At 38.9% G+C, this 23,086-nt stretch overlaps 6 protein-coding genes across 6 annotated transcripts; 3 read left to right on the top strand and 3 right to left on the bottom strand.

Annotated features, from left to right (window-relative positions):
- Positions 1 to 1,301: 1,301 nt before the first annotated feature.
- BDCG_17507 (uncharacterized protein) lies at positions 1,302 to 2,906 on the top strand (the record flags this gene model as incomplete). The annotated part of the gene is made up of 4 exons (XM_045426619.1): positions 1,302 to 2,240; positions 2,319 to 2,346; positions 2,456 to 2,601; positions 2,772 to 2,906. The coding sequence occupies 4 exons, from the start codon at positions 1,302 to 1,304 to the stop codon at positions 2,904 to 2,906; spliced, it is 1,248 nt and encodes a 415-aa protein (XP_045282100.1).
- Positions 2,907 to 11,749: 8,843 nt separating this feature from the next.
- BDCG_17506 (uncharacterized protein) lies at positions 11,750 to 13,491 on the bottom strand. The gene has a single exon (XM_045426618.1). The coding sequence runs from the start codon at positions 12,460 to 12,462 to the stop codon at positions 12,202 to 12,204; it is 261 nt and encodes an 86-aa protein (XP_045282099.1). The 5' UTR covers positions 12,463 to 13,491; the 3' UTR covers positions 11,750 to 12,201.
- Positions 13,492 to 14,010: 519 nt separating this feature from the next.
- On the bottom strand, positions 14,011 to 14,520 carry BDCG_07380 (uncharacterized protein; the record flags this gene model as incomplete). Its single annotated transcript, XM_045423173.1, has 1 exon — positions 14,011 to 14,520. One exon carries the CDS (start codon positions 14,518 to 14,520, stop codon positions 14,011 to 14,013), a length of 510 nt encoding a protein of 169 aa, XP_045278627.1.
- Positions 14,185 to 17,807, top strand: BDCG_07379 (peptide-N4-(N-acetyl-beta-glucosaminyl)asparagine amidase). The gene is made up of 3 exons (XM_045423172.1): positions 14,185 to 15,429; positions 15,530 to 15,930; positions 16,012 to 17,807. Exons 1-3 carry the CDS (start codon positions 14,852 to 14,854, stop codon positions 16,455 to 16,457), a joined length of 1,425 nt encoding a protein of 474 aa, XP_045278626.1. The 5' UTR covers positions 14,185 to 14,851; the 3' UTR covers positions 16,458 to 17,807.
- On the bottom strand, positions 17,667 to 22,474 carry BDCG_07377 (uncharacterized protein). The gene is made up of 6 exons (XM_045423170.1): positions 21,730 to 22,474; positions 20,262 to 21,610; positions 19,725 to 20,171; positions 19,483 to 19,629; positions 17,995 to 19,281; positions 17,667 to 17,935 (listed from the first exon to the last, which is right to left on the bottom strand). The coding sequence occupies exons 1-5, from the start codon at positions 21,815 to 21,817 to the stop codon at positions 19,144 to 19,146; spliced, it is 2,169 nt and encodes a 722-aa protein (XP_045278624.1). The 5' UTR covers positions 21,818 to 22,474; the 3' UTR covers positions 17,667 to 17,935; positions 17,995 to 19,143.
- On the top strand, positions 17,911 to 19,009 carry BDCG_07378 (MOSC protein). The gene is made up of 3 exons (XM_045423171.1): positions 17,911 to 17,949; positions 18,017 to 18,265; positions 18,303 to 19,009. Exons 2-3 carry the CDS (start codon positions 18,096 to 18,098, stop codon positions 18,670 to 18,672), a joined length of 540 nt encoding a protein of 179 aa, XP_045278625.1. The 5' UTR covers positions 17,911 to 17,949; positions 18,017 to 18,095; the 3' UTR covers positions 18,673 to 19,009.
- Positions 22,475 to 23,086: the final 612 nt, after the last annotated feature.

Below are 23,086 nucleotides of genomic sequence, written 5' to 3'. Positions count from 1 at the left end.
AAAACCCTGTCCATCTTTGATGTTCCAAAACACCAACGCCAAGTCTCACCCTCGTACCGCCCTTCCCAATCTGGCCCATCCCCGGCAGAAAAATACAAAAAGATACCTCGGCGATAATATCAAGCACATAATCAACGGACTCTTCTGAAGTGCAACCTCCACGGTCCGCCGCCAGTGTATCTAGACTTCAACACCAAGTCTCACCCCTGTACTACCCCTCTCAATCTGGCCCATCCCCAGCAGAACGATACAAAAAGATACCTCGGCAACAGTATTCAATACATAACCAGTGGACAACGAGTCAACAGCACATCAACAACTATAAAATCAGTATACCCCAAGGTCTGACTGAGCCTTTGATCCCTGCACAGTGAGATATATTAAATCTAGTTTTAATACCTCAATATTCAATAGATTCTGCAAGGGATTGAGAACAGCAACACTAGGTTTCTATTGAATTTGAGAATTAACTCTATATTGATATAATCATTGACAAAGTCTTCTATTTTGAGATATAAATAACCAGTTCCTCTACATCCCGCTGGCAATATTTATATTATCATATAGAAACAGACTTATATTCTCTATAATATCAAGACCCTGAAGAGGGAAAGTCTTGGTAGGGGGTATACAGTAGTGCATATCTTAGCAGTTTCTATCTCATTCTTCTGCAGCAGTTAATGCAAAAAAAAAAGATCTTAGAAATAGTTTTTTACTTCTCTTGAAAAAGTAAGGTGTTTTTCTCTGGGTTTTACACAATATTCTTACAAAGAATTAAAAACAGAGTTGTTTTCTGTCATAATTTCATATTCTTTTAAGTAAGAATTACTATTTCAGTGGCTGAAGAGCTTTCATTAATACTTAATTCTTTTTTACACTCTTTATTAACTGATTTGAGTTGCACACTTGTTGTGTGAGGAGAATTGAATGATTTAGAATAAAATTGAATAGTTTTAATCAATTTCTCTGCAAAAAATTGATTTATTTTTTGTCAGTTTTTCTCTCAAAAACTGTCATATCATCTGATTTATTATCAATTGATATCATACTTTTCCTCACTGTATCCCAAGAAAGAGATTGTAAAGATTTTATTGATTTATCTTAAAAATCAATTTTAGTTTATTAGATTCTCTTCAAAAATCTAACCTAGTTACTGAACTAGTGTGAAAAAAATCAGGTGTTTTATACACAAAAGTCTTTTATTCTTCTTTTGAAACAGTCTGACCAACTTTTCAATTGAAAACAGACTTAGAAATATCTCAATTGAAACAGTCTGACCAACTTTTCATTGAGTGAAAACAATGAGTTCAAAAATACGCTCAGTTGATGTGGAAAAAGATGCTTTCTCAAATGCTATTCCTGAGATTGAAATTCTGAAGAGAAGAAAGAAAGAAGAAATAGAGAAACAACAAGTTCTTGAAATACAGGAACTTGAAAAAGCAAGCAAGATTCTTGGAAAGCAGTGTCTGAGTGAGATGAATGAAGAAGTTCTGTTAATTCTTCATGCTCAGGCCAGACAACTACAGGAGGTGATCAAGTTCAAACTTGGAATCTCAAACACAGTTCAAAAAACCTTGAAAATTCCTAGTACAATCACTGACTCTTCATCTTACTCTTCTTCTTCCTTTCTTCCTACTCCTTCTTCTTCTTTGAATCAGAAGAAAACATATGCTCAAGCAGCTGAATCTGCTGTCTCTAAACCTGCTGTCTCAAAACCTGCTCAAAATCCTGAGAAAACTGAGAAGAATACTGCTCATGCCTCTATTCATAGAAAAGTGGAAAAGAAAATGCAAAAAGAGAAAAACTTCCAAATCTCTAGAAATAGAAGACTCATTCTCAAAGTCTCAAACCAGGACATTCTGCAAAGAAACAAGCTAAACTCAAATCTCATTTTCAGAATCAGAAATGAAATTAATCAGCAGTTCTTTTCTCAGTTGATGACTGATATTGAAGTTCAAAAACCAGTTATAGCTTCAATTGAGTCATCATTCTTTGGAAACTCTATTATTCTGACTACAATGCCTGAATTCAGTGCTGAATTCCTTATTCAGAATGAGAATCTCTGGAAGTCAGCAGTAGAATCATTGCTAAACACAACAATTCTATCTGAAAGAGATGAAAAGTGGGGCAAATTCATTCTTCATGATATTCCAGTTGAAATTTTTGACTGTGAAGAAGGAATGCTACTTCTCAAAAATGAATTGGAAGAATACAACTCCATTCAACTGAGAAAGGAGCCTGTATGGCTAAATTCAATTGAGTTCAGACAAAGCAGGAGAAATGCCTCTGTTCTAGTATATACAAAAACACTTGAACAGTCAAAGATCTCTGAAGTAAGAGTAGCAGGTTTGAAAATGAGAGTTCATGAATACAAAGACTCAAGAATGAATCTCAAAGCTCAAACACAGTGTTCAAACTGTCAAAGATATGGACACTTTGCAATCTCATGTTTTAGAGACTCAAAATGTGCATTCTGTGCCAGAGATCACAAAACTAGTGAGCATAAATGTGAAACATGCTCAAAAAGAGGTGAAATTTGTCAACATACTCTGCTTAAGTGCTCTAATTGTAAAGAAAAACATGCATCTAGCTCTAAAGAATGTATGTTTGCTCCTAGAACTCAAAAGAACTGGAGAAAAGATGAAGCTCAAAGTCAATCTAGAACTGAAGAGAAGAGTCAAGCCAGTAAACTCACAACTGCAAGCTCAAAAAGAAGAAACTCTCAATTATCTAAGTCTTCAAACTCCAATTCTCCAGCAAAATGTAAACAGAATTTGAATCCTCAAACTCCTGTTAAGATTAGAGAATTGAGAAATGACTCTGGTGATAAACTAGATATAATGCAAGCAGTTGAGATTCCTACTTTTCAGAACAGTTATAATCTACTATCTGATGATAGTGATTAGATTCTTCTCTACTCTCTTTTAGTATGAATATACAACAAAAACAACAAAAAAAGTTTAAAAACTCTTCAAAAATCACATTTATTCAAAATAATGTGGATAGAAACTCAAATTGCATTTATTCTTGTCTTCAAATTGCATTTGAACAAAAAGTTGATTTTGTACTGCTTCAGGAGCCGAATTTTGATGCTGAGCAAAAATATGTCATTTCTCATTCAAGCTACTACTGCTTTTTACCTCAAAAGTCTGAGATAAAGTCAAGAGTAGTGATCTATGGAAGAAAGAGATCAAGATATCAATTTAATCTAAGATTTGATATCATGTCTGACCCTGATATTCTGGTGGGTGATATTATAGATAAAGAAAATGAGTTTGATACTATACAGCTCATAAATATCTATAATGAAAAGTCATTGAAGGAAAATAACAATATCTGGACAATTGATAGAGGATTTCTGAACATAACTCCATCAAGAAACTCTATAATTGCAGGAGATTTCAATGCACATCATCCCTGGTGGAATTCAGAATGCAAGAGAGCAGTGAGAGCTGATAATCTGGTTGAATGGACCTTTGAGCATTCAATAGATTTGGTTAATAAGTCTGATCAACAAACATTCTTTAGAAAAGGCATGAAACAGAAGTCTATTATAGATCTAACATTCATGTCACAAAATCTAATGAAAAGAAGACTTGTAAACTGGTTTATTGATTCAAATGAGACATCAGGATCAGATCATGAGATTATTCAATTTGATATTGAACTGAGTGAAAAACAAATGAGTGAAAATCCTCTTCTCTCTAATCAGTATAACTTTGAAAAAGCTGATTGGAAAGCAGTTGAAGAAAGCATAAAACTGTTAAAATCTGAAAGACAGAATGAGCTATATTGGAATTCTGGTCAAGATATCTCAAATGAAATGCTTGAGAATAGAGTGAAGCTTATTACATCTATCATTCTAACAAGTGTTAGAGATAATATTTCAAAAAGAAAATCTTCTGAGTATTCAAAACCTTGGTGGAATGAGAATATCTCATCTAAAAGAAAAGAATTAGCTACTGCTAGAAGAGATTGGAAGAATGATGTAATATCTGATGAAGAGTTCAAAACTGTCAGAAATGAATATTTTTCAGATATTAAAAGAGCTAAAACAGACTGCTGGAATAAATTTCTTGAAGAAGCACAAGGGAAGGAAGTTTTTAAAGCTTTTAACTATACTAAAACAAGAAGTGTAGCAAAACTTCCAGCTCTAGAATATGAGTTTCAGAATGAATCATATACAGCAAACTCTTTTGAGGAAAAATGTCAAGCTTTCATGAGAATTCTCTTTCAGAACTCACCAGATTCAGATTCAGATTCAGAGGAAGAGAATATATCACTTCTCAACTACATTGATGAAAATGACTGGGAATGGCCTGATCTTACACAAGATGAATTAGAGTCAGCTATCTTCTCAAGTTCTGTTAAAACTGCTGCAGGTCCAGATTCAATTAATCACTTGATTATTCAAAATACATATTCCTACTTAAAGAATGAATATTTTGAGCTCTTTTTCAATCTCTTGAAAAATGGATATCATCCTGAATGCTGGAGAGAAGCCACTGAAGTGATTCTTGCAAAACCTAATAGAAAAACTTCAATTCCTAAGTCATATAGAGTAATATCTCTATTGAACTGTTTAGGAAAGGTTTTAGAAAAGATAATAGCTACTCGACTATCTTTTATAAGCTCTATAGATGATTCTCTTTTATTCAGTGAACAAATGGGAGGTAGAAAACAGTGTTCTGCAATTGACACTGTTCTCTCAGTTGTTCATGATATTCAAATAGCAAAGCATGAGGGTCTGGTCTCAACTGCAGTTTTTATTGATATAAAAGGAGCGTTTGATCATGTTTCAAAGTCAAAGTTAATTCAGACATTGAAGATATTAAAACTGCCACTTTCCCTAATAAAATGGGTTAACTGTTTTATGTCTAAAAGAATTATACAACTCTTCTTTGATGGAATGAAACAAGACAAGACTGAGATAAAAATAGGAGTACCACAGGGGTCTCCAATCTCACCCATTTTATTTGCAATATACACTGCATATCTATTCAAAAATAGAAATATGAGAATAGTGCGATCTCCGAGTTATGTGGATGATATTGGTCTAGTCTACAGCTCAAAAACTATCAAAGAGAATTTGAAAGTAATTGAAGAAGCTGCAAAGGAAATCTTTGTTAGAGCAGATATCAATCAAATTCAATTTGATATGGATAAAACTGAGTTAATTCATTTCTTTCCTAGATTCAATGAGAAAGAACTATCTCTAACTCTTTTAAATAGAGAGATTAAACCCAGTGTAAATGTCAAATGGTTAGGAGTATGGTTAAACTCCAAGTTGAATTTTAAATATCACATTCAACAAAGAACTGTCAAGGTAGAAAGACTATTGAACAACATAATCAGACTATCAAATACAGAGAGAGGTCTATCCTTCCAGGCTATGAGACAGTTATATATAGCCTGTATTACATCAGTAGCTGATTATGGAGTTCAAGTTTGGTGGAATAATCAAGGGAATTTCACTGAACTCTTTCAAAGTCTGCAAAACAGAGCCTTGAGAAGAATTCTGGGAGCATTTAAATCATCTCCTATTAAAGCAATGGAAATTGAAGCTTCAATTCCTCCTCCTACTATTAGATTTGAAAAGGCCTGTATGAACTATGCTCTGAGAGTTGTAAAGATGAGCTCAAATCATATAATCAGAGAAAGAGTCTCTTCTTCATTTCCACCAATTAACTCTGGAAATGAACTGGATTGGAATAGATTTCTTGATTGAAATGAAAATAATTCTTCAAAGAAAATGCCTTCTCAACTGTACAGACTATGCTCTCTGATTAAAAATCAATTTTCTTCTTTAAATGTTGAAAAAGTTGATCATGAGAAGTTATCTCCCTGGAGAAAAAAGCTTGAATCTCTTATAGACTTACAAATAAGTGAACTATCAAAAGAGAAAGAATATGAACAGCATTTGAAGAGAATTTCTACAATCAATATAAAAGACTCTATTCTGATTTATTCAGATGGCTCAAAAAATGAGAACTTGAACAGATTGGGCGCAGGCATTGCTTATACTGAAGATAATATTAATTTTATCTCAGATTTCTGGAATCTAGGCTCTGAATGTGAAGTCTTTGATGCTGAACTATTTGCAATAGTGAAAGCTTTCAAACTCATTGAAATAAAATCTCATAAAAGAGGAAATTGTTTGAAAGAGGCATGGATATTCTCTGATAGTCAAGCTGCTTTAAAAAGACTTAGAAATAGTCAGATTCATAATGGTCAAATGAATCTTGAACTGATCTTAAACTCTGTTTTAAAAATTCAAGAGAGAAGAACATCAAAGCTGAGAATTCATCTGCACTGGGTTCCTGCTCATATGAATATTCATGGCAATGAATTGGCTGATTCAGCTGCAAAAAAGGGTGCAGAATTAAGCAGATCTATTCAAAAAATTGTGTCCTGGTCTTTTATAAAGAGAAAAATAAAAGAATCTTGTTTAGACAAGTGGAATGAAAGCTGGCAGAAACAAAAGAAGAGTATACATTATTCAAGATTTGAAACAAAACCCAAGTGGAAATCTTGTTCAATTAAATGTAAAAAGAAAATATTCTCATCTATAATACAGCTGAAACTAGGACATGGCTATTTCAAATCTTATATACAAAGATTTGATGATAGATTTGACTCAATAGAATGCTCATTCTGCAATACAAATGAGAATCCTGAGCATATTATAATGCACTGTGCATTATACAATAGTCTCAGAGCTAGATTGAAAGAGAAGTATGATCTAAATCAATTAAATATGAGATTCTTATTCTCAACTGAGACAGGAATTAAATACTTAATAGACTTTCTATCAGAAACTCAAGCAGCTACAAGAAAATGGCTAAATTCAGAATTATCTGAATATGAAGAGGAGGAAATCAATCAGATATAGTCTGTTAAAACAGCTATACACTCTCTTTTAAGAATTTGTTTTGTTATAGTCTCTCTTTACTTTTTCTTTTTCTGTATCTTTTCCTTTCAATTTCTTTCTATCTATCTATTTAATGTGTCTATCTTTGAGACTGTGTTCTTTCTCTCTTTTCTTTTGTCATGATATTGTCAAATGATTACAAAGTATCAAAAGATGTTAAAACACTGCAATTTGTAAACAGTTTTTGTATTCTGGGCTGGAATTTTCTGATTTTGCATATCTGAAATTGATGAATGTACAATAGTTAACTTTACAGACATAGAAAAAACCCTGAGAACTAAAGTTCTCAGGTAGATGTCATAGTCTCTGACTGCATACATCTATAATTGAAGAATAATAATAATAATAATAAAGCAACTCAACACTTCTCAAACATGAGTATCATATTCTTTCTTCATTTTTGAGAAGATTAGAATGTTGTTTAAGTATACTATACAGAAGACATTAACAAGGCCTCACAGTACCTTATTTATATAGGTCTGAAAGATGGCTGAAGTGTTACAGAGATCAAAAGACAAAACAAGATATTCAAAATTGCTGTACTTGATATAAAAGGCTGTTTTTCAAACATTGTCTTCATTAACTCTGATTCTATGATAGACATCTTATATATCAATCTTTGAGAATATCTTTGCTTCAGATAATCAATTGATCATCTCATTAATCAATGATAGTGAATAGTAATTCTTAACTGTCATCTTATTGAGACCTCTGTAGTCTATACATAGACATAGTCTATCATTCTTCTTGAACACAAAGAGTATAGATGTCTCTGCTGAACTCTTTGATAAATATATTCAGTTCTTTGATTGTACTTCTTCAAGATATTTGCACAGAACATTCAACTCCTTTACAGACAAGTTGTAAAGAGGCCTGTACAGTGCTGTTGCACTGTCTTCAAGACAAATCTTATATCATATCTTGATATTAGGAAACTTCACTGCTTTTCTTTCTAAAAAGACATTCTTAAAATCTGTAAAGAGACATCATGTACATCTGTCTTCAATGACAGATACTGCTGCTAATCTTGCAGTAAGAATGATGACTTCTTCATCTGTTCTCAAGTCTCAATCACCTGCTACACAGTATATTAACTCAATCTTTTTCTCAAGATTCTTCTGATGAAACTCTTCAGATTTCTCTATCATCATCTCTTCATCAGTGAGACAGTACTGTCATATCTGAGTGACTCAGTCAATGAGAGAATTGTTTTCTCTCAATCACAGAAGACCTAGAATAACATTCTCATCTATGATGTTGACTGCATGAAGAAGCAGACTGCTTTTCTTGAAGATTTCTTCTGAGTCTGTGATCACACACTTTGCTTAAATTATATTAAAACAGTGATATTTCATTTCATCTGTAAATTTTATATGATCTGATAAGTCTATCTTCTTTCAACTCTTCATCAAAGAAAGGGAATAGAATATGAAGTTAATATTCATCTCAGAGTTGAGTAGGTATCTCACTGATATCTTCTCATTCAGAGTATGCATTGTAATCATAACATAAACTCAGAGATATGAGAATTATCAATTCTTTTCTTTCTCTTCTTTATCTTCTGTGAATATATTTGTCAGAAGAGAAGTTAACTTCAAGAAGATGTCTTCTCAGTTTCTTCTCTTCTTCAGTTTCTTACAATCACTGATATAATGATCATCAGCTTCACAGTTGAAACAGAGATCTTTGTCAAATCTTTTTTAATATTTCTTCACAGTGAGTGAAGAATCAGAATACTTAGAATTCTTCTTTACTTTCTTCACACTGAAGTCATCATGATATTATTTAGATTCTGTTATTGATTACTTAGAAGAGGTCTTATTAGCCTTTTTCTCAGAGAATTGATTATTCAAATAGATTTGAGAAGCCAGGTTAACAAGCTCAGTGTGATTGATTAATGAACTCTGATATTATGATATCATTGTTCATACCTTGTGAGTCAGCTTCATGAGATAAAGCTGTGTTTTTAATTGATTCAAATCATCAGTCAGTTTCTCTCAATATTCTTCAAATCTTGTATTGAAATCAGAAGGATTTTCATCATCTTATTAATGTAATAAGTTGAATCACTGTATCACTGTGAAGCTGCAGTTACAGTGATCTTCAATTTGATTTAGTAGAAAGTTCTTAAATTCTTCTCAAGTCATGACAGTATTAATACACTCAAGCTCTCTCTTCTTGATAATTCAAGTAGTTGCAGAGATGCCTTCAAGAAGGTTGATAGCATATATTACTTATATCTCATGAGTATTATACTGGCTCAGGTTAAGGTGGAATTTTCATTCAAGAATACAGATAAAGCTGTGAAATTCAGACAAGATGTTTCTCTTATATCTCAATAAATCTCTGATCTTAATCTCTCTATCTTCATAATAGATGTAGGTGTGTAGAGGCTGCAGCAGTAGCAGAGCAGTTAAAGAGCTTATATTAAAATATGCAGTGAGTTCAGAAATCTCAGATTTCTGCCAGAGTAGAGATGTACACACTCTAGGAAATGATGTAGTGTTTTTCTCAGAGAGTGAGATCAGATCAGTCTCAGTGCAGGTGTATGAGATCATATCAGTCTGTTAGAGCTTGACTGATTTAAACATGTAATCAGATTGAGTGATTTGAATTGTAATATAACAGAACTGAAGCAGTGACTAGTCAGCAGTATCATGTAGAAGTAGTTGTTTAAGAAGCTATATAAGTGAGCTTGACTATCTTGCTTAAATAGTGAGCTCATAGACTACAAGATTATTGTGAGGATATCACAGATATAATACTTAGTATACTAAGAAGATTGTATAAGACACACAGTAACTCTCATATATATTTCAGTAGAAGAAAAACAAATCACTGACTTCTTTGATAAGAAGTCAGTATCTAGCTATTCTATATAGATAATGAGTGAATACTCTTCTCTCATTTCATAAGTAAGAATAGCTAGAGTGATATCTCAGCAGTGTCTCATTGCCAAGAAAGAGTAATCTGCTGACCTCATATAGAAGCAGGGTTCTCATACCCATCAATCGGATCTTCCTATGATATATCCGAATAATGTCATAGAGTGGTTGGAAACCGGTTCAGATGAGATGCGGGATGAATGAAATCATCCGCATGGAAGCGATGAGCCGTGTGGAACCGCAACAGGGCCTTGGCGCGGCCGGGAGCGTGACATATTCTCAATCACTGATTCTCAGCTGAAAAACTCACAGAATTTCTATTCTTCTGTCTTGAAGCTTCACTGTGTATATACTGTGTATGTGTATAAATATTTACTCTGATTATTAATTCTCATACTTTCTCTTTCTTTTTCTTCTTTAATGTTTTTCACTTTGTTATATAAGATCTATATATAATACTGATCTATTCAGTGTAGGCCTCTTACAAATGCAATGTAATTGACATGAATAGATGTTAATTCATTCTTTAAGTGAGAAGATACTGATCTTTCTCTTAAGTGAGAAGATATATAGACTGATTAATAGTTGAAGATAATATATTCTAATTAATTACAATTGATATATATCTCACATTGACATCAGTCAGTGACATCTTCAGAAGTGATTTCAGAAACTCAGAAGTCTATTCAGATAGCAGAGACTCTTACTTATATATAGATATTCAAGTCTACTCAGTTTATAGCATCTGTATCATTTTTATTATTCTTTAGTATAGATCTATAAGTAACTGAAATATAATATCTTCTATCACTGTTCTGTATACTTTTGAGCTTGATAAGACAGTCATTCAATATTCAGAGTTATATACAGAAGTCTTTATAAGTCTGATCTTTGTCTACACTTATAAAAGTCTGTAGAAGTTCAAAAGTTAGTATCTTCTTAAATATATTAATCTTTATTTTATTCTCTTAAGATTGATTATCTACTTCTAGAATCTTGATATCAAAATCAGAGATAAATGTTATAAGAGAAGTATTTCTCTGTTAGACACTCTGTAATTAATCTAATATCTTCTATTATATAGCAGTGTCTCAGAACAGAATATTAAGATATTTGATAATATTATCAGATATATATAACACTGATTTACATGCTTTTATTTATGAATGAAACTTCTGTTTTACATGATTCTTCAATTATTTATTAATATATTAATCTTGATTGATTAGTAAACTGATGATATCTTTATCTATACTTAGTTTCATAAGCATTTTCAATCTTTATAATGAGTAGAGAGTGAGATTAGAAGTATTGAAATATATAAGAGTATCTAAGTATTTCTTCAGTGTTTATATTATGTTTATATTTAGTTCTATCAGTGTTGAAATTGTCTGTACAGAGGTTTCTTATTGAGATAATTATTAAATCTCTTTATATTAATATTATTAAGTTACATGTATATCAGCTATCTATTACTGTTATAATTTCAACATTACTTAGAGTCACTGTGATACTGTATTTATACTTACATTTGAGAGTTCTCTCATATTATCAGTAGATACAGTTGTATCATTTATTAAATATATAATAACTGTGAAATTGAAAGAAGTGTAATTGTATGAATATCTTATATATCTGTGTCAGAACTCTCAGATCTTTCACTGATATTCTCTTTATAAAATCTTATTCTCTTTATAAAATCTTGTTACAGAGTCAGAGTAATTAGTAAGTAAGCTTTTATCTGAGAACTCAGTGTCTGCTTAACTGTTCAATTATTTCTCTATTTCTTATATATTATTACACATTCAGATATCTTCTCAATGAATAATTATTTTTAATAAGAAAATGATGAATATTTTTCAAGTGTAAGAGATTTACACTGAATAGATCAGTATAATATTTATAGATCTTATATAATAAAGTGAAAAACATTAAAGAAGAAAAAGAAAGAGAAAGTATGAGAATCAGTAATCAGAGTGAATATTTATACATATACACAGTGTGTACACAGTGAAGCTTCAGAGTGAAAGAATAGAAATTTCATGAGTTTTTCAGCTGAGAATCAGTGATTGAGAATGACTGAGAATCAGAGCTTTCAGTGAAATCTATGAAGTGTAATAAAATAGGCTATATAATGATCAGACGCAGCCCGCCACAGAATATGTGTTTATGTATAACTTATAAGAAGTACTTCATAATATTATTGATAATTAATATAGTTAGTTAGCCTTTGTTTGATTAAGTAAAATTGTTCATTATTAATAGCTAAAATTTATTACAGTATAATTCCTTCTTTTTCCTTTCTTAGCAAGAGTTTGCTGTAGGTCAATCTGTGAAGAGTATACCGGCGTGTGAAATGATGAGTCTAGGCGGGTTTTAGCGTGGTTATGTTGAGAAGATAAGAAGATGAGAAAAAGAGAAAAAAAGCGTGAATAGAGTGAGAAGGGATCGACGGGGGCTGAGGGGCTGGACCGGACTGAAACCCGATGAAAAATAGTAATAATGAGGGAAGGAATCTTCGTTTAAAGAATATCCATGGCGGCTGTTGATTGGTTTTTGGTTTGAGAGATGGTTAGCGTGAGGCTGGTTCAATTGAGTTGTGGCTGAGAATATGTGGCTGGTGTGTTCTAGCCAGGTAATATCCATACATGTACGGAGTAACTAATATAGTTTCGACCTTTTTGGATGGAAATACATCACAGAGGATCAAGAACAAATCACCTGCCCAACTAGTAACAATGCATGATATATTCACATATACTGTAAATGCTCCGTACACATGTACAGATTTAAACATATACATACATAGCCATCAGGGAAGCATACCTAAGTAGATACAATCTGTGTGTCTCTGATTCCACATCCGTGGACGGACAGACATACATATATGCTGTACATGTCCCGTGGGTAGGACAGACAGGCAGTACAAAACGTAAGAATATCAATGTCACTGTCTCATCCAACCCGAGCCAATCGACTGCTGCTGGCTATTGCCGTAGTAGCCGGGCTGAGGACGGCTTCATTCAATTCCTCCATTCTCCTAGGAAGACTATGTTGCCGTCCTTTTTCTACCCCTGGCCTGGCCTGTGCTGCTTCCTTTCAAAGGAACCTAGCAAGAACTGCTCTGAGAGGAGTTCTGGGATAAGGCCTTCTTTGTGACCCAGGTTTCGGGGTGGATCGAGACTCTTTTTTTTTTTTTTTTTTTTTTTTTTTTTTTTTTTTTTAATATTTTATATTTTATATTTTTTTTTAATTCTTTAATTCTTGTTTGGCTCTCTTCATTTTTTGAGGTTCCTGAAGAGAGATGAAGGGAGAGCACGTCGCTCAGGAATACGTACTTAGGGATTTACTTAGACGGATATTAGACAGACGATAGGATACCGGAGAAATGAAATGCGGTAGGTGGCAAGAAAGTTGTCGTATGCGCGGGCGCGATATATCTAGACCAAGGTTGGTACGTGACGTACGTGTATGCGTGGGTAGGGTAGGTAGGTAGGTATTGGTATAGGTCCGCTACCCTACCAAGTCCACCAACCACCAGAGGGATGAGGATATGTGCCCAACGTAGAAACAGCGCGAGAAGTGAGCCTTTATACGAAATAGGGAGATATCCTCCAAACTCTTCATAGATATATTTACAGCGTACATACGCAGCGTAAGTAGGCAGAAAGTGGCAGTATCAGGATCTCTACTCTGCGAACAGAGTACGGAGTAGTTAGTTGGATGCTAGCCGCGCAGTCAGGGTCAACCTGGCCAATCAGAGCAGGCGACGCTCGCTTATCCACCTAATCTACAACCAGTCTTTAAAAAAATTAAAAAACAAAAATTGAAAAAATTGAAAAATCACAGCGAAAGCTGACGACGCCTGCCAAGCCTTTTGCTGCCAATTCGTGCCAAGCCGACCAGCAGGAGGGAAGGGCTAGGCCCGAAGTAACTAGCGTAGAGTGGCAGATTCGTCACTGCCCGCGCCAATTACGACGCCCGTACGGGGCAATACGCTGCTCAATACGCCTCTCCTTACCTTACCAGGTGTTGAATGTTGTGCGTAGGTACCAGTTGGTGTGCTGTTGCTGTATCTCGGACAGGACAGGAGCTTGACATACTATTATTATTTGGGATGCTTTTGAACCTTAAGCTAGGTTGTTCGTCTTTACGGTCCGTAGTTGCTGCTGGCATAGGTCATGTGGTGTATTATTATACTATATGTACTGTAATTGGATTGTATGAGGCGTGCCACACCACACCCACCACCGGTCGACGCCAGGCATACGCGTTAAGGGTCTGTAATAACAACTGTAATCGCAATACAGTGTTTCTGTCTTGTCTGTCTGTCTGCATCATCCTCACCTCCTCCTCCTCCCTTTCTTCTTCTTCTTTCGCTTTCTCCTCCTCCTCCTCCTCCTCATCCTCATCCTCGTCGTCGTCGTCGTCGTCGTCGTCGTTGTCTCCCTCCTCTTCTTTTTCTTCTCTCCGATTCTCTTCTCCTTCACATCTCTCCTCTATCTCCATCCTCATCTTCCATCTTCTCTTCTTATTTCTCTCTACCCCATACCTGTTTACACCTATATATTCGATACCTCTTCTCTGTCCCGTGTTGTGCCGCTTTTCTCGTCCAGCGACCTGCCTCCGCCAAGACGACAACTCGGCTGTGCTATCCTGGTTGCTGCTGTCTGTCTCCTTAGCAGCCAAATCCAACCAATCCATCCATTATTATTCCATCCCACTCCCACCACCATCCCCAGCGATTGCATCTTGGAACACCCAACTCCCTCTCATTCTCACTCTCACACGCCATCCATCCATCGTCTGACCGACCTCGTTATCCACCTTCAATCGCATTGACCACTTCCTTCGTCTCTCCCTCTTCCACGAGAACCACCTATATCCACCGACGACCCATCTTCAAACTGACCGACCCTTTTGCATCCATATATCTATTCCCTGGCATCGTGTAATTCGGGAGACACCTCGCCCGCCTCCCTCTACTGGTGGTGCTGACAGTCACTGCGACTGACTGCCAGCCTGCTGTCTCGCCATGGCGGATCGTCCCCCTCATCGCTCTGGAGCCCGTCTTCCTTCCCGCTCGTCTCGCTCTTCTCTTCGCTCCTCTCCTCCCTCCACAACCTCCGCCTACGATGCCTCTCAACTCACACAGCAATTCGAGGACTTGCTACGGACGCGCCGCCTGAACTCGCTGCAGGAGCGATCCCGCTCTAGAACCGCTTCTCCTTCTCCTTCGCCTACTCCTGCCACTCCCCATTCTCCCCCTGCCTCTCGTCTTCAGTCATCCAGTCATCGATCTTCTTCACAACATCCACAACAACATCCACATCCACCATCATATTCCCTTCGAAGCCTCCCGCTCGTCCCCGCCCCTCCCCAAGACCCGGTCTCCTTCAAATTTAGCAACCTTCTCCATGTCTTGTCCGTCACCCCTACCAAATACGAAAACCCCGGCCTGCTGGACGAAGCCCTGGCCGTAATCCCGCTAGACAGGATATATTCAGAAGCAGACGAGGAGTGCCAGATTCTCCAGGCTGAGGCTGCCAGTATGGGTGAAAACGTGAAACCACAGTGGGGTTATCAAGATTGTGTCATCAAATCTCTGCTGAGGTATGGTTCTTGTTTTATTTTTATTATTATTATTTTATTTTTTTTTCAGTATCTGCTTTTATCTGCTTTCATGTACCTTGGCTAACTTATAAATATCTAGATGGTTCAAACGGTCTTTCTTCCAATTCGTCAATAACCCTCCCTGCTCCGCCTGTTACAGCCCGACCATCGCCCATGGAATGACCCCGCCTACCCCAGACGAAACTGCCCGTGGCGCAACCCGAGTCGAATTGTACCGATGTTCGGATGCAACATGCGGCGCAAACGAGCGGTTTCCCCGCTATTCGGACGTCTGGGCCCTGCTCCAGACACGACGAGGACGGGTGGGTGAATGGGCAAATTGCTTTTCAATGTTGTGTCGCGCTGTAGGTGGCCGCGTTAGATGGGTGTGGAATTCTGAGGATTATGTCTGGACCGAAGTGTACTCTGAACATCAGAAGCGATGGGTCCATGTTGATGCTTGTGAGGAGGCCTGGGATAATCCCCGGCTTTACGCTGAAGGTACGTTTTATTTATGAATATTTGTGTATACCCATTGGTCTAGTTTTCCCAGCAGAGGGGATTCTAATTTAGATTCATTAGGGTGGAACCGCAAAATGGCATACTGCGTCGCATTCTCCATCGACGGCGCAACAGACGTCACACGACGGTATGTTCGCAACCCAGCAAAACATGGCATGTCCCGCACCCGCGCCCCAGAGGAGGTCCTGCTCTGGGTCATTCTTGAAATCCGCCGGATGCGCCGCGAGAACCTTTCCAAAGAGGAGCGTCGACGACTGATAAAAGAGGACGAACGGGAAGAAAGAGAGCTGCGCGGTTATATGGCCCAGGCTATCGCAACGGAGATTAATAACCTCTTTCCTAATGGACGAATCAGTAATAGTGGAAACGGCACCAACGGCAACGATGCATCCGCTGATGAATCGAAGGTGCCTGTTACAACACCGAATGGCAATGTGGAGTGGGTGAATCCCACTCAGGGGCAGACGGGGCAACCAAACCCAGATCGATCAAGCCAGGGGCGATAACCTTTTGGAGTCGTGGGGTGATGATGCCTATGCTACGCTTTATTTTGCTCAATTTTCCTACCCACGATCGGAACGATGAAAAGTTATTACAACGCCACGACAAAGGCGTCCTTTTTTTCTAACGAATGAATCCTCGTTTATGGTTGCTTTCCTTATGGAATCCAAAACCACCTCTATATCTCTTCCAATGTCGACCCCGAACCCTCACACATCCAAAAAAATAAAAATAAAAAATAAAAAAAAATGAAAGATAGTCACATCCCACCGTATCCATCCCGACGCCATATACATGCCTTTTTTTTCCTTTATGAATTTTCTAACAATAGGCGACTGGAGTGAGTCCATTCGTGTCTGGCCATAAAGTTTCTCGTCGTCGGATACACTAAACATTCATCTAACTTCTCCCCATCTCCCTGGCCTGCCTTCTCCTTGCTCTATCTCAAACCGCCATTTGTTCTCGGTTCGCTGGATGCCCTCTCCTACTATCACACTTCGCTACACTACACTACACATCATATTTCATTTCCTTTGTGTCTTATCCACTGTCCATCCGATTTCTGGGGGTCTAGGTTGGGGTTCGGGTTTTGGTCCCAGTTTTATAGTTTTCATCAATGTCTCAATCATGGGTTTGAAGGCGTTCCTTTCTTCCTGACGTCTTTCTTTGCTTGGATTTTCTTTTGTTTTGCTCTCTTTTTACTCTTTTACCCTTGATTTTCTCATCTTCTCTCCTTTTCTTTCTTTCTTCCTACTTTTGAAGCTAGCATTAGCCCTTTACTTTTTTGTTTCTCTTTCAATTCATTTCAACTTTCTTCTTTTGCTATTCCTTCTTCCTCCACACTCCTCTTTCCTTTTCATTTCTCTTTATATTTTGACACCGATCAATATTTTTTTATATTATTTTTTATATTATTTTTTATATTATTTTTTCTCTTTTATGCCGTATTAATGAAATGTTAACTATACCATATATCATACCACATCAAAACATTTAACTATTGATATCAGGTGAAAACATCTAAAGCTTGTACATATTCTATTATTATTCAGCAACAAGTATTTACTAAATGCAACTGTATACAACTTGATGTGTATCTGCTTATTTTATATTCACACTCATCAGTTCAAAGTTATTTGCGCTATATTCTCTCTCAAGTAGAGAGCATCATTATTATCTCTCTCATTCAGCGGTTATGAATCTCGGACGGTCCAGGAAGACTCCATTAGAATTTAAGAATCTTTGTTTGATTCATGCTATTACTGATATTTAATACTTTCCACAATGCAATAAAATAAATTATTGTACACAGAATATAACTAAACTTCAGTTGAGAGAGATGTAAAAGTCTCCCTCCTGGCTGTCACTCACCCCTACCCTACCACTAATCGAAAATAATTGTCATCCAGCATATGCCAACTCACCCCGGAAATGTACCGCTGGATACGACTTGTTAGGCAACCATGTCCCTTACAAGCCTACACTACACGCATTGCAGTCAGTATCCAGTCCAGTTTGTCCATCTATAGAATCTACACTCACTTGGCGTCGTCGACACAAAAAGAACTCATCATAGTTACTTTCCCTATCGATCCATCTCTATATCTATATCAAATCAAATCGAACCACCAAACCACCAAACCATGTCCGTCCTAAGCGTCCACGCCTCCGCCTCCCACTCCTTCTCCAAACCCAGCGTCCCAAGCATAACCCTCCTCCCCAACCTGGGCATGCAAGGTGACGCCCACGCCGCGCCACCGTCCAGCACCGCTCGCGCCTACACATTAGACCCCCGCCGCCAAATCTCCGCCAGGTGCACCTGCTCCACGCAGAGATCCTGGCGCCGGTAGGCGGTGCGGGGAGGAGGACGCTGGTGCTGGTGCTAATGGTCCGCTCCTACCGGGCGATATGGGGGAGAATATTACGACTAAGGGTATTGATCTGTTGGCGCTAGGGAGGGGGACGAAGTTGCGGTTCGTCGGCGATGTCAACGTCCATGTCGATGGTAACGAATGCGGCGGCCGCGGCGACGGTGACGGTGACGGTGACGGTGACGGGGCTGCGGAACCCGTGTGCGCAAATCGACCGGTTCCGGAAAGGGCTGAAGGAGAAATTTGTCGTGCGGGATGCGGAGGGGAATATTGTCGGGCGCAAGGCTGGGGTTTTGGGGGTTGTCGAGCGGGGCGGGGGGGTTCGGCCCGGAATGCGGATTTTGATTGAGAAGCCACCTGTCCATGAGGCGTTGGAGTGTGTCTAGCTTAGTGTCGAGTTGGCTGGCTGGGGTGTCGGGGAGGGGTTGCGTTGCAGTTGCATTTGCATTTTTCTTGTGCTGGGAGTGTTTTTGTTTTCGGGACGAATCGTGTCTCTATTCTTAAGGCTTTTGAGACTTTTGTTTCAGGGAGCCGGTTCTGTCCTTTTCTTTTCTTTTTCTTTGGCTCGCTCGTAGAATATTTGCCGTCCTCTTTCTACATATAGCGTGACGCGATGATGTATCTTCAAAGAGTTCTACAAGCCAGCGAATGATGCAGCTCCTCACATAAGGAAAAAAGCACCTAGTGTGACTTGGAAATAGATAGCCAGCAAAACGAAAAAGGATATCTGGAAAAATGCCTCGAATTGCCGTGAAAAATCTGTAGAATTTCCAGACGCCTGTTTGGGCTGCGCCAATTATACAGTAGTAGAGAGCTCTTGTTAGCCTGCCCAGCTGCTGGATCTTCGTGATGATGATGATTTGATTTCGCATTCGTCTTTCGCCAGACGATCGTTGTCGCAATACCCTGGTAATCTTTTCGATATAGGCCCGAGTGCTATCATGCTGAATACATGATGCTGTTGGATTGAAAGAAAAAAGAGGGGTCGGTCGTTAGCTAGCTGGTTCAATGGTAGAAGTAATTGATTTACCCACGACAGCGCAGTGCAGTTGCAGATTACAAGTTCACATCTATAGTTGAAAAGTGGTATGGTAGACCACCACCTGCAAAAGGAGGAATGGAGGAGAAAAAAAGAAGAAGAAAAAGAAAAAAAACTTACGTGCATAACGTATATCCCTATTATAGTCGTTCCTGGGGTTATTTCAATTTTTCCCATCCTTTTGCGGACCTGTGGCCCTGGTGGGAACTTCAATTGGGGAATTGCATTTGGCTGGAAGGTGAATTGTCTGTTGTGATTTGTTATGACCTGTTGAACTTTGTAAGCTTTGATGTTCGAGAAAATGGAGAACAATGGACGAGAGAAAGAAAAATTTTGCGAAGCATAAGTAATGTGAGGCTTACCTTTATTGAAGTGATATTCTTCCCAAAGTCCCCGTTTGCTTGTATACCAGTAAGAAGTTCTCCACCCGGCCCATCGATAGTGAAAGATATCTTCAACGAGTCATCTGCACCCTTGGGGTTACGACCTGCCCGTAGCCGCTCGACCGGCGCACCCTCTGCCCCATACTCAAAATCTATCCCCACAATCTCCTGTCTTGAAACCGTAACGGATATCCGTGTCAGGTATTTTAGATATGAGCCCTCAGGACCACCGAACATTACGTGGATGAGTGGATGGTACTCGGACTGCGGCACTTCTTTGCCTGGAAAAGTAGATTCATGCAGGTAAACATCTTCGGGTGGGACGTTAGGGTACCAGATCGCATTTGTCCGCAGGGGGACTTGTGGTGGCCGTTCATGCGAGCCGACTTCTGTGTCTGGCACGAAGAGCTCGACGAGTTTAAACCCCTAGAACGATCATAAGTTACTACAACGGAAGAGAAATAATAGTACCAAAGAAAGGGGTTCAGGAGGGGGAGGGGGGGGGGCGGCGATTACATCAAATGCACACTTCAGATGGGATATACGGTCGTTGGTACAAAGTCGCAGCGTCACCGGCGTAGCGTCCGGACACCCAGCCCAGTTCGATAACCTTCCTTCAAGAGTGGTAGCTTGCAGCGCACGTATCCCATCGGGACTAATAGAAGTTATAAATCCTGATAGCGTTGCTGAAGCACCCTCTTCGTTTTCTAGGTCCAGGACAATTTCGCTCGCCGGGATGATGTAGCCCATATCCACACCTGGCTCCTTGCGGGAACATAGTCGAATTCCTGAGACATGCTGCTTACCATTGAGTGTTATGAATGACACTGCGATCTGAGATATTTCGCGTGGTAAACGAGCAGCCTGTACGTAAAGCAAATCATATGACATATGGTTATAGCGTGCCCCGGCAACTTTCCACACGATATTATTGTATTGGTCTGCTTTCTCCAAACGCATTTTATCTAACGGCTGAATTTTTAACAATCTTGCAAGTGATCTATTGCAGTTCCAAATTCTTACCCGATTCGCCAAAGCTCCCCCTTCGAGCAAGATCTGGCCTGTTTTCTCATATAACGTTCGCCAGTCACGGCATCTAGCGTTCACGGCAGATTCACTGTCCGGTCTTGTAGCCTCGAAGATAAAATCTCTGTCCATGCCCGGCAGAAACCGGGAAAACCAAAAGTACTGCGAGAGTGGTAGGCAGGCGAAGGACCTTGAAGCTAGCCTGAGGCTAGCAACATCTTTGACGAGCAGCTGCGTCAGAATCTGCTCACGTAGTTCCACTGGCAACTCCGAGAAACAATCCGCATGCCGTTGCGGTCTACAAGATATCCTCAGATCATCATTGTTGAATTCCTGGGCAGGGCTCTCTTTAGTTTCAGCCAAGATCTGTCGTAACTCTGGGATATCCCAAGGATCCTGTTTGCAGTAGTAGTACGGAGACAGCTTCGGTCTAGTCACAGAGCCCGTGATCATGCCAGCGAGGCGAGCCTCCTCCCACGGGTAATAGATCGGATATGTCTTCACTAGGCCGCCATAGGTATGACCCCATTGCACCCAATGTAGAGACCGTAAGGGGAGTGACCGAAAGATGTCGTAGAGGCGGTGAACCGGGACAGGGTCCGGGTAGTTAAGAGCATTAAGTAGGTTCCAACATTGGTCATGAAATACGTATCCAATATCGGGACGGTAAGTTGGGGAATGGAAAGGTGTGAACGCATCCAGGGGAGAGAACATGTATTCTCTATCATTATAGCGTTGATCTCGATCTGAAGGAGCTGAGAACGGAATGGTGTAGGCGATCTCTCCACCCACGCCAGTCAAAAATGGCGTCCTTTCTTCGCCGCCGCCGGGAATGCGAACTAAGTTTGAGTATTAGCATTGATGGTTACTCTAGGGGCACATTTACTGTCCAGAGATCCTGCGTATTGATTGGTGATACTGATAGAAATTTCTTGCAGGGATACAGATATGTACTTACCGGCACGAAACTCAGTCTGCCATTGTGCTGTCGGGGATCGGTAATGAATAAAACCTCCACATAGAAGGCAGTACGGACCTTCCGGCATAATTTAAGATATTCCTAATGTACTGTACAAACTCCTTCGCGATCCTGCTACAATATAACAAGATGGAAAATGACGAGTTTCCAGGCCGGGATATTATGCGAGAGCGCAAAGGACAGAGGGGCATGAGAAAATGAAGCGCGTGAACATCAGCAACCCTAAGTAATGGGATATTTATCCATTCATTCGGTTATTTTCTTCCTCTGAAGTCAAGGGAACGGGTGCGGTTTTTATTAGTTTCCCTTCTGCGTATCGATAGCCAAGGCGAGAGAGGCAGAAGGATTCTGGGGTTGGAAACACGCCTCTCAAACCCTGGTGCCTGGCTGCGATGAAAAACAAAGCCGGACGTCTGCAAGCTCAGGGCTGATACCGGGTTGAGTTAATAATACACGGCTGAAAAGGTTCTGAGGACTCTGTATAAATGCATAACTATGTCTTCATAATTGATGTGGTCCACTTTCGTTTGCATTGACCCTTTATTGATCTAATACCTGAACAACCAGTTTCAATGCCTGGAGTCGAAGTTGAGGTTGAGGTTGAGGCTGAGGCTGAGGCTATTGTGGCGGACTTAACATATGATATAGTTAGTTATGATAAGTTATATAATAATGGTTAAGGATTCTTATTCACGAGCAACAAGGACTCATTTTGGGTTCATTCTCTTAGTCGCTGCAAAATATAATGTCGCTACCTTGTTTCCATCCACTCAGAATAGGTATTTGAGACAGCGGGGTTCCAATTTATTCTGTACCAAACCACACATCACATCACCTAAAAACTCCTGAGCACTTGCTTGGTCTATCCCGCGGATCCAACTTCATAATCTTAAGAATAAAATCCCTATTTTCTCTTGATACTTCCTTCTCTGATATTCTCTTGAAACGTTTCTGCTTTTCTGGCAGTCCTGGCTGGTGAATACACAACAGGATGCCAAATGTTGGAGGGCAGATCAAGTCCGGGAGCTGCAGGGGGACGGATTCATAGAATAATAGCATAAACCGGTTGGGAAGTTACTCCATGGGCTGATTTTCTGTGGAGGAAACGGAGACCTTCAAGAGTAGTCATTAGACGTAGATTTAGCATTTATTTATTTAAATTTTTTTGAGTTATGCAGAAACGCAACAAAAGAAGACGCTCCACCGCTTGGATATATAAGATAGCGTACATTGAGCGTCGCGTCTAGACAGTTACCTGAACCAAAAATGAAAATCACATATCAACACCTGGCCCATGCTAACACATGTACTACCGTACATACATATAAATGAATCC

Source organism: Blastomyces dermatitidis, assembly GCF_000003525.1.
Source record: "Blastomyces dermatitidis ER-3 genomic scaffold supercont1.8, whole genome shotgun sequence".
NCBI lineage: Eukaryota > Fungi > Ascomycota > Eurotiomycetes > Onygenales > Ajellomycetaceae > Blastomyces > Blastomyces dermatitidis.
Note: the sequence above shows the minus strand (reverse complement) of the source record. Positions and strands in the feature narration are given on the sequence as shown.

Excerpts from the sequence above, each read along its gene's own strand:
- BDCG_07378 (XM_045423171.1), top strand. The coding sequence starts at position 18,096 with ATGTCCGTCCTAAGCGTCCACGCCTCCGCCTCCCACTCCTTCTCCAAA. Across the intron at positions 18,266-18,302 it reads CGCCGCCAAATCTCCGCCAG|GCGGTGCGGGGAGGAGGACG; the intron begins GTGCACCTGCTC and ends TGGCGCCGGTAG.
- BDCG_07377 (XM_045423170.1), bottom strand. The coding sequence starts at position 21,817 with ATGCCGGAAGGTCCGTACTGCCTTCTATGTGGAGGTTTTATTCATTAC. Across the intron at positions 20,172-20,261 it reads ATCTGAAGTGTGCATTTGAT|GGGTTTAAACTCGTCGAGCT; the intron begins GTAATCGCCGCC and ends TGATCGTTCTAG. Across the intron at positions 19,282-19,482 it reads TAGGGATATACGTTATGCAC|CATCATGTATTCAGCATGAT; the intron begins GTAAGTTTTTTT and ends TCAATCCAACAG.
- BDCG_17506 (XM_045426618.1), bottom strand. The coding sequence starts at position 12,462 with ATGGATATTACCTGGCTAGAACACACCAGCCACATATTCTCAGCCACA.
- BDCG_07379 (XM_045423172.1), top strand. The coding sequence starts at position 14,852 with ATGGCGGATCGTCCCCCTCATCGCTCTGGAGCCCGTCTTCCTTCCCGC. Across the intron at positions 15,430-15,529 it reads GTCATCAAATCTCTGCTGAG|ATGGTTCAAACGGTCTTTCT; the intron begins GTATGGTTCTTG and ends ATAAATATCTAG. Across the intron at positions 15,931-16,011 it reads TCCCCGGCTTTACGCTGAAG|GGTGGAACCGCAAAATGGCA; the intron begins GTACGTTTTATT and ends TAGATTCATTAG.